The 10453-nt window shown below is 38.5% G+C and overlaps 1 protein-coding gene and 2 long non-coding RNA genes across 7 annotated transcripts; all 3 read right to left on the bottom strand.

Moving 5' to 3' along the window:
* Nucleotides 1-3346: 3346 nt before the first annotated feature.
* On the bottom strand, nucleotides 3347-4861 carry LOC138926062 (uncharacterized). Of its 2 annotated transcripts, none has more exons than XR_011442387.1 (3): nucleotides 4743-4861; nucleotides 4593-4679; nucleotides 3347-4538 (listed from the first exon to the last, which is right to left on the bottom strand). It is a non-coding gene; the product is annotated as an uncharacterized lncRNA (long non-coding RNA). The 2 variants fall into 2 exon arrangements; XR_011442388.1 differs by having other exon boundaries at nucleotides 3347-4535.
* A 2087-nt stretch (nucleotides 4862-6948) lies between these two features.
* On the bottom strand, nucleotides 6949-8148 carry Or59a (Odorant receptor 59a). The gene is made up of 2 exons (XM_017252512.2): nucleotides 7424-8148; nucleotides 6949-7363 (listed from the first exon to the last, which is right to left on the bottom strand). Exons 1-2 carry the CDS (start codon nucleotides 8146-8148, stop codon nucleotides 6949-6951), a joined length of 1140 nt encoding a protein of 379 aa, XP_017108001.2.
* Nucleotides 8149-9569: 1421 nt separating this feature from the next.
* LOC138926141 (uncharacterized) lies at nucleotides 9570-10404 on the bottom strand. Of its 4 annotated transcripts, none has more exons than XR_011442503.1 (4): nucleotides 10295-10404; nucleotides 10077-10175; nucleotides 9850-10023; nucleotides 9570-9792 (listed from the first exon to the last, which is right to left on the bottom strand). It is a non-coding gene; the product is annotated as an uncharacterized lncRNA (long non-coding RNA). The 4 variants fall into 4 exon arrangements; XR_011442502.1 differs by having other exon boundaries at nucleotides 10077-10235; nucleotides 10295-10397; XR_011442501.1 differs by having other exon boundaries at nucleotides 10077-10333.
* Nucleotides 10405-10453: the final 49 nt, after the last annotated feature.

The following is a 10453-nucleotide window of genomic DNA, read 5'->3' as shown; positions in this document are numbered from 1 at the left end:
TGTTTGCTGGCCGTTCGTAAATGGCAGGTTGCGCAGGTTAGCTTTATCGATATTTGGTGTATAATATTGACCTGTTTGTTAGTCTGGAAACTGCGTTCAACTAGCTGCCACACTCGTCGCCTATTGTTATTTATGCCAAAAACGGACAAAATCGGCAAATTGCCGGCGAAATTTATTGATATTTATTGAACCATTCTTTGGTGGCGAGTTTTAATTGCTTATCCATTGAAATGGCATCGAGGAGAACTCGATGAGAATCAGAGCATGACGAATGGTCAGAGATGGCCAACGAAAATATAACAAAAATCCAATCACTAATGATACTGGACTAAATCCCCCATCCAGCTCCAAAATCAAATTTGAGTTTAATTCGCACCCAGACTTCCTGAATTCGGGATTCGTACAGGGGACAATAATTGGTCCTGGATTTGTACGTGATTCTATTGCGGAAGTAGGCACCGACTATGAGTTCCGGAAATGTTTGAATAACCGAAGGATTTCCAGGAACTGAATTGCCACACGTGAATCCATTTGGCATCTCAATTATGGTCGACTGTGTGTGTGGGGGGCTTTTGGTTATTTTCTCATCTATTTTGGTTTGTTTCTCACATCGGTTTCCCCATCACTTTTCTAACCACATTCAGGAGGGTTATCTCAATTGAATGCACTCCACTCTCAAGGGTCAAGTTTATTTTCCACAAATGTGGTTCCAAAAAAATAAATAAAACTTTTCTACGTTTTTCTTACTATTTATTAACTTGTAAAACCAACAAGTTTATTTATTACTATTCTCACAGTTATTTTATCTGAGAGCTTCTAATTTTAACTCTGTAACTAGTATATAGATTTTATTTATTAACAATGTGTCAAAAACATGAACAAACTGTTTCAAAGAATTCAAATAAAAGTCTAATAATAAAAATATATTTTCCCAAGATAACAAGATAATCAGAAAATACACAAATCCGGAAATAGAACATTTATAAAAATTGAAGCTTCATGCCATTTTCACACTTTGGCTGCTTTTTGCTCTGTTTCTGGGTCGGAAAGTTCGCGAATCTCTCAGATACGAAACCCAGAGCACACTCCAATTATACCATCCAAGTTTATTTTTACAGCACGCATTTTATGGTGACAAGCCACGGCATTGACCTTAAACACATGAAGAGTCAAAATCTTGGGTTGGGTTACGTGAAGTTGGGCTGGTTTGGGCTTATGTTTTGGTTAATGGGTTTCGGCTTAAATGCTTTCTTGGCTCCCATATATAATATATGAGAGGCTGAGCGGCATTGGCTGAGCATACACAATGGCTTTGCCTCAAGCAAACAAATGTACTTATTCAAACTGTCACAAGTGTCTGGAATCCTATAGCATCAATTGTTTAATGTCCATAATTCAATTACTTTTCAAATGGCACTCCCTATTCTGTATCATTTACGGCATTTGCCCAATCAATGTGAATCATCTTTTGATTGATTGCATCAAATGAAGTGCAAACAAAAACTGTCTGAGGTTGCTTAGTGATGCTAATGGGAGAAAAATGATTTAGGCACAATAGCAACAAAGACTCTAAGAATTTTATTTATTATTTTTATTTCATATATTTTTACATAACATTTAAAAACTCTTTGTTTTAAAATTAAAGTACAATATAATTGCCCAGCTTTGGCTCTATCTTTATATCTGCGCAATTATTTAATGTGCCTTGACTGTGGTGGCATTTGATGATCGCAAAATTAGTTTTAAATTGCCTCTTGTCAGCCGACATTCGTGTAATTTAATGCCATTTTAACAAATGTTTATCTATTCGGACTGCACGTAGCTCTAATCGAGACCAAATCATGAAACCAAAACATGTCAAGGCCGCTATGATTACTGGAGTCTGTATATCTTAGATTTTGACTCATGCAAGATAAATGTTTTTTTTTTATTTTTATGAAATAAATAGTTCTATATGGTTTGAAAAAAAAGTTCACTGCACACAAGATGGCCAGTTGCATTTAAAAGTAACAAAAAAGTAAGCAAAAAATACTATAAATCCAAATCCTATTATGTCTAACGAACCGTAAAAATGTTTCTGTGCCTTGGAGCCTTTTCTTTGCAAAATGCAACTCTTTCAAAAATAGATTTATGCTAAAAATTTCTATTTACCTAAACTCTGACCGTTTATAGAGAAATTTTTAAGCATTTTTAGTTGCAAACATTGACCACAACGAGTATATATTTTCTTACATATTTTATAGTCTAGAATATCCTGCCATGCTGCCTGGTCTTACTGAGTGAGTTACATGTATCTGTTAAATGTGTTTAAACATTAAATCTCATTTAAATGTACTTTTAATAATCCAGTTTTCACAAAGTGGCACGTGTATTTCAGAAAAAGATTTCCGAGTAAACAATTGGATCAGACCCTCGGGGCAAGTACTTATATTGTAGAACACATATCATCAGCATAATTATGGCCATCCTTTAGCCAATCCCACCAACCAACTCGTCGGCACGGGCTCATCAGCTTCAGTATTGTCATTGCCATTTGGCAGCATTTAAAATTTCAATTGTAGCGCCGTCTCGATGCCAAAATCCGCCAATTTGGGGCTGCACGTGTGCCGGCCACGCCCACTTGGTCGCTTGTAATAAGAGATTTGAGTGCACTGGAAGAAATTGGAGTATGATAAAAATAAAGTTGAGATAGATAAGACACTCCAGTAAACATTTTATCAAGCCTATAGTATTCAACTTGAAAAAAATTGTTTTAAAATTAATTTTTGTTTAAATATACATATATAATATATCTTTGAGTGTCTGCTTTTCGCTTCCTTGGTTACCCACGTACTTTCCGCTTTTTTCCGCATCTCCATTCACATTTCCCACACATGTGGAAAGCGGGGTGCCGGGAAAACGCCTCTTGGCCACGTTTATTATTGCTGTTTGGGTCGCATCATTTGCATTTAAACGACAGTGTGTTAACTGCGATTAAGCTCAACTACAGGACCATCCGCAAGCAGCTCGTACACACAAACAGGCTGCCAAAGGATGTCCTTTAAATTGCATTTTCTGGTTCATTTTAACGTTTCAGAGTCTCTGGAAGTGGCTTATTGTAAATTTAGGCAATGGGAAGTTTTCTGCAGGTTTTTCTGCCAGGATTGTCTACGAAAAAGTATTAACACTCAAACCAATTCGGAATCAGTGCCTTTGAGTGCATTTTCAAAGGATTAAATGCTTAAAAAGAGAGTCTCTTAAAATCCGTTTGAAAGGATTTCATCGATCGATTAATAGCTTCACTGATTTCTTAAATCTTTTGCTGAACTTGATTGATTTTTTATCACAATTAAGTCTATAAGTAAGGAGGAAATAAATAAGGTAATTTTTAAGCTTGAATTAAGAGTGTGGTTTTTACACAAGTCAAACTTCCTAAGTCCAATCACTAACCATACCGCATACTGTATGGTTAGTGGTCCAATCAAGATTGGACTTTACCTTTTTAAAAACATCCTAAAAGCATGCTTTAAAATATGAAATATAAAAGTTGCAATCTAGTATTTTTTTTAAGTTTTGGTTTTTATGATTAAGTTGCCATTTCTTTTAGAAAATAATTTCAAAAAGAAGATTAACAAGTTTAAGCCCGTTGAAGATTTTCCAGCAAGCCGCCCCATACTCCTATCTCTCTTTCTTTGTACTACTCTGTCTCTATTTGCCGCTCTTGGCCAAGTCGACAGTAGCTGTCACTTGTTGTCGCTGTCAATTAAACGTAATCCCTTTGCCCGAGTTAAAACCCGCTCGTCTTTGTGTATTTGTGAGCGTCTGTCAGAGCGTCACAAGTCAAACTAATTTTCGACCTTTTGCCAGTCTGTCATCATGTCTCATGGAAAATGGAGTTGGCCGGGTCCGGGTCTGAGTCTGGGTCCGGGTCCGGGGTGCCAGTCTGGGCACAAATAACGCTCATTAGCCGTAATGAGTTATAGTTGGTCTACACAATCCACATTGGACGCCAAACAGTCTTTAGCGGCAATTATGCCGGGGCGAAGTGCTTTGCTTTTTATGGGCCCCGGTACTCATAAAGTTTTGAGCTATAAATACTTTGGCCAAAAGGCCTTTAGGCCCAGGCTTTAAATAACAAGAAATTTGGGGTGGGAAAGATGGCCCGGAGGTGGGGGGATGGATTCTGGTATGCTGGGTTAGGAGACCGCAAATTGTTTGACATTTGGCTCTGTTGGCACTGCCCCCTTCCCGAATATCCTTTTTCTACCAAAATCCTAGTAAAATTCTATAACTCTTGCTGGCACACCATCTGTCTCTTTCGCTCTCTCTCTTCGACCGGAAGTTGCCATCTCTCTCGGTCTTGGCCGTTTCTGTTGTGTTATTGTCACTTGCCAGCGTCAGTCTTGTGTTATTCTATCCAAGTTTTCCGTCACACAAGAAGGACAAACTTTTTGTTGTTAATTCGTGCAAGTTTCTGGCAAGTATTTACGTGCTTCGAAGGGTTGCCAGAAAGAGATGGCTGGTAGGGGAAAGAAAGAGCAAGGACTAGAGGCCGGCTGCTGTGAAAGTTTTGTATGTTAATGGCATAGTTTAGGCAAAATGTTGTTACTGACGAATACTCCACCGCCACCAACGTCGTTCCATCCCAAATTTTTGGCCCATCCTTAAATTTGTAAATCTTTGGGTAACTACATTCGTGGCTGTAAATACATATAAACTTATATATGGCTAACATTTTGAGGCCAAAATTAACTTTTACTCACCACACAAGTCCCATTCATCGCTCACTTAATGTGCCATTGGCCACGTTAAGTGACTTTCTTATGCCCGTTGTAAAATTTGAGTTTTTATTCAAGGCTGGCCATATGAGAATATCTTTTTGGGGATTTGTATACTAAATATAAGTATGTTATTCTTAAAACTAAAGTGTTACTTTTAAATTAATTTTTAAACTAATTTTGAACGTTCTAATATTTTTATTTATTACTTGTAGGTATAAACATATTCCTGTATATCGCAGCCACAATATGGCAAGACTACCAAAACCTTGTAATTTACCAAACGAACACCGCGTTGCAGCTGCCCCTACGTTTTGCGACTTTACAAGCATGTGGCTGGCTGTTAGCCAAGTTAAGCCATTGACAAAAGTTTTACCAACAAAGTTTGAGATAATTTTTCTTTTGATTTACTTTAGAGAACTGGAAACTTCTTGCCCATCGCCGTAGTGGAGTGTAGTATGTGAAAACTATTAATTTCAAGCTAAAGCTGCAGGCTGTTTGGATATAGTTTCTCTTGGTTTTCCTACCTTTGTATTTATTCCTGAAATTATTGCTAATTAAATGGAAAGTTGGCCAAATCGGTGAGTTACTAAGGAGTTGTGCACCTGTTGGTTTCGATTGGAGGGTTCGAACAGTTCGAGTGTTTCACGTACGGTAACCACTTGATGCTCAACGACGGAGCAATCCTCATCAAGATCTTCGTGTATAGGAAGCCCCCAACTCATCCTTTGGCCACTTGTGGCTGTCACAGCAACGGTAGCTGGCTTATAAGGAGCAGCACAGCCACTTGCCACTTGCCGCTGTTGCAACCGTATTAACGTACTGCTGAACAACAAATTACATTCGGTTGTGGCAAGTGGCCAATGGGCCACTCCAGCTGAGTGCTATGCACTGTCAGAAAAAGGTATTACAAGCTTAGATATTCCATAGAGAATATAAAATGGGAACAATCTGAATTTTCTTACAGTACCCAAGTTTTGCAAACTAACTTAAATCATCCACCCCAAGTGCAATGGACTTTCAACAGTTAGAGTTTCCCCGCAGACTTGCAGACTCAACTCGGATGGGGGAGAAATGATAAGCAGGGAAAAATGATAATGATGATAATGGCCATGACGAGGTCCTGACGAAATGAGCCAAGTGACCAAATACAATTTCCGGCTGACAGGAACCAGCTGAGTCTGCTAAATGCACAAAGGTCCTGGGCGGGAAACTTTAAGTCGATTTTTTTTTATTAAAAATTAAGCATGTCCTGGCCAGGAGTTTGGGTTTTGGGAAATGGGACCAAGAAGACTACTCGGAATCGGAATTGGACGCGGACTTTAGTGTACGTGCTCGGCTTGGGGAATTAGGCGGCAAACAGAAGTAAATGCGTCCTGTAATAAATTCAAATCAAGTTTGAATGCCCAAGGATGGTACATGGTCATCAAATCGATTGGAATACAAAGTCCCAGGCTGCTCTTTAGTTTTTGCCAGCTATAAATTTTAGCTATTTGGGTCCCTTTTTGGCCTCCTCGGTCCGTTCTGTCCAGTCCGTCCATTTTACAATGTTCACTTCCCTTTCAGATCCAAAACGGACTTTGTGCCGACTTAAGCGCATTACAAGCTCGGGAATAGGGACGGGCACTGGGACTGGGATTGGGACCGGATTCTGCACTCCGGCTCTAGCTCCGACTCCGGTCCCCCATTTCGGATTCGAATGGAAAGCAAAAGTCTTTTAATGTTTTACCGCTTGTGCAAATAAATATGCGAGCAATGGTATTTGGCTCAAGGCCTGTTATCCTGGCTGAGCAATTGATTTGGTCTTATGCAAATTTCGTAGAGTGATTCAATTAGTCGCCATTCAATCCAGTCATTGTGCACACGTGGCGTATACTTAATATGGTAAGCGTCACAGTGACGAACACTAAGGTATCAAATATCAATTATTGTAGCATTTAACTCTTCCTGGCTATTTATCACTCTTTGCTATTGGCCACTGCACTCGCTTCCGTTTGGGGAAATAAAACGGAAAGAGCGAGTCCGCCATTTTGTATGTGAAAACGACAAATGGCTTCCTGGCTCCTGTGGGCAATGTCATTGATTTACTCCATTCCAAAGTGAATAGTGGTTGCCAATTGAAATTGAATACTTAGAATTCTGCTTAAGCTTTTATTTTGTAAGGTTTTAAAGCAAACTAGATGCTTAAAATTTACTTTCTCATACGTATAATAATGGTGAACAGGGAGTAGGCACCCTTAAGGGTGGAAAAAAATGTATCCAAATGTATTCGCATCATTCCACCGGCCACTGCAGTGCTTTTTTTCAAGGCCTGCTCTACGAAAAGCATCATTTTTCGCTTGAAGCTCTTGTTTTGAGGATGCCAGTTGCAACTGAATGCCGCGTAATGAAGTTTCCCGAACCAATATTCATTGTCAGTGCCAAAATAGCAGGTTGGAAATATCTGCAGGGGCATGGCCATCGAGTAAAAAATAAGGTACATTTGGGCCATGGGTTCGGTGACGAAAAACACCAAAGCTGCAATCCCGATACAAACATTCAGGGCAGTGACTGTAAATTGGATTAACATTGGCAGGGATACAAAAGCTTCAACGCGACGAAAAAGTCTGAAAAATAATAAAAAAAATCTTTCAAAATACCTAGGTAAGAATGTAAACTTTACATACTCCAACAAGTTCTTGTGATCGGTTATGCAGGCCTCCAGTTCCTTTTCGGCATCCTTTTCAGAATCTTCCCCAACTTCCTCAAATCTGTTGTACAACATTTTCACGTGCGAGGATATAAGGCAGAGGGCTACTGCTGGAAAGCAATCGCTTACATAGTTCTGAAGTAGCTGAAAGGTTATTCCACCTATCTGATACAAATTCGCCATATAATAGTATCGAGTGGAGTTGAGCCAGTCGAAGGGAAACCAGGCAGGATACATCAGGCCACGCTCTTCCTTGAATATAAACATGAGTTCGGCGAACAGGGCACAGGGCATGTAGATGCCAATGAAAATGTAAAGGACATTCCGCAGCTGCACTTTCACCTGGCTGTAAATATTCAGTTGCTTCTGGCCGACAACTCGGCTATCCAGGAGCCTTAAAAGCCTCTCCATTTCCATCACCTGCCGGATATTGTATCCGTAGATCAAACATTTTACCGAGCAGGCGGTGCAAGTGGCAAAGGTCGTCAGGTTGAGAATGTCATCGGTTAGAGAGCCATTCCGGAATAAGTTCATTCCCAAATGAAAAGGATAGCACAGGGTAATAAACATGTTCATCACAAGGCTGTACAGCAAGTAGAGGTTTCTCCACGAATTGAGGCGGTGGTGTGCCAAACCCAGAATCCTCCAGGCTGTCCAGTGGCTGCGGAAAAACACAAGACTATCAACTTTAACCTCAGACATGATTTAACGGTTTCCTTTTTTAAAACACTCTGTATGGTCCTTAAATACTCAAATGGGTGCTGCCTAATTATACAATTAAGGTTGCGTGGTTAAACCAATTAGGAATTTGAAATAAGGCAGGTTGGCCACCTGCTGTTGAATAAATTTAATTCCATTTGGCCATTAAATAAGGGCGGGAAATAGATAAACTATAGATTTATTGTACTAATCGCCTTTAGCAGTGCAATACCGAGAAGGAAAATGATTGTCTAAAAAATATTCAAAACATAAATGTCCTTAATACCCAAAAGATGAGTTTTTGTGATAAAACTAGATACAAATATATCTCATATACCATTTTGCAAATCTAGTATTTGTGGTCGACTCTTAACAAAATGGCGAAAGTGCTTTGAAAATTACATGACATAATTCGGGAGTCTCTTTGGAAGTGCCCCTCAGTGTAATTAATAAAACTGACACAAAAATCTGTATGCCCGTTTAGGTAATATTTTTCTATTCTGCTTTTGTCAGCGGTTTTTGTGCGTATGAGTGTGTGTCAAAATTTGCGCTAAAAAGTATGCTACAGAATTTATGGCGCATTCGCTGTCAATTTTACACGCGTAGTACAACACAAGCGCTCTCCTCACACACGAATTTATGGGGCATTAAATAGAGAGCTTCGTAAAAATTTCAACGGCTGCGAACCATGCTTGATATTTTTGCATGGTGCATGCAATTAGCATGTCCAGAGGCATGGCGGACAAAAAACATGTTGCCATATTGTTGACAGCACCATAAATTGTTGCATTGCCGTTGAAATGGCAGCGAGCCAAAACCAGAAAATGGCGACTATAAATTGGGGTTGCAGGAGCACTCTTAGCATGAAGGAATCTAACTGCAATGCAATGCATTGTTCCGGCTACATCTAAGGTCTTAATTGTGACATTTTCCCATAGCAATGCCAGAGTTTCGCTTTCAAATATTCGTTATATGCGATATCTTTCGCCTGGCTGGACTGTGCATTCCGTAACCCAATTACGGTTCATTCCACGAGTTGCAGGTCCACCACTGGGTGGACATTCCACAATTCGCACTCCTATTTATTGAGCCAGAAACATAATTATCTTACTGTGGAGTTGTAATGTAACCACTTAGTGGAGTTACATAGCTACATACATACTATACGTGGTTATATTGCGGTCATCAAAAACAGCTTGTAATTGCCTTTAAAGCCCATCATCGAGAACTACAAGATTACTAGACTAATACATTTTAGATTGTCATCAGTTTTTTATACAATACCTAATATTTAATGGTATTTAATAAGCTTTGTATATTTTAATGGCAAGTGATTGGAACAAATATTATTATAATGATATACAGAAAAAAGAATAAGAAATGAATATGGCACCAAATTTTTCTTAAATAATCCGTAAAAGAAAATTTATTTTTTACATAATTTTTTTTACATTAAATCTGTTTCCTAGGGCGCTTTAATTTAACAGGTATCATTGCCTGAGCGTATATGTTGATGGTACCTGCATATTCAGTGGGTTTGTTTATAAAATTTTCTAATACAGTCACTGTAAATTTGTAAAGGCCTAAAGGTAACGCTATTATCATATATTTCTCATCGATATAAATTTCCCGGGCAAACAAGTGACCCTGCAATTTGCTATTAATATTCTCCTGTTCATATAATATAATTTAATTCTTTTTTACCGTATAGGGGCATGAGTGATTAAAGTTCGTATAGGCTTTGACCAAATTCCAAACAATTTTCCCATAGGGCGAGTAGCTTCGTCGGAGAATAAAATCGCACATATTAATGGTGACATCAACCAGAAATGGTTGAAATTGATTTGTGAAATCTCTCCTGAAGACCTGAAACCTTATCTTTAATGCAATAAGTTGATGTCATTCTATGGGATTGGTTATCATTGTCTTACTGAAATGTTATTCATGGGCCTCACAAAATCCATATCCATATTAGCAACGGTTTTGTTCCAATTAATGGCCTTTAATCTACAAGTAGCATTTGTAGAGTACTTTGGTGTTGTCTTGCATTCAATATTTGTGGTTTTGTATATGATCAGCGGATCACAGATCTTGTAATGCAATAAAATTTTTACAAATTGGTATTAAAAATAAATTTTTTCAGCTGTACCATATTTCCGATCAAAACAGAGACAACCAGAACTTGAAATACTAAGCACATTATTGCTACTGATTCAAATAATCGTAATGAAGCCATTTCATATAATTTTGACTTGATTTGATTTTTTAGGAGTTAAATAAGCAATTATTGTTGGTGATCAGGAAAATC

Source organism: Drosophila bipectinata, chromosome 2R (assembly GCF_030179905.1).
Source record: "Drosophila bipectinata strain 14024-0381.07 chromosome 2R, DbipHiC1v2, whole genome shotgun sequence".
Lineage (NCBI taxonomy): Eukaryota > Metazoa > Arthropoda > Insecta > Diptera > Drosophilidae > Drosophila > Drosophila bipectinata.
The sequence above is the reverse complement of the archived record's forward strand: the minus strand, read 5'-3'. Positions and strand labels throughout refer to the sequence as shown.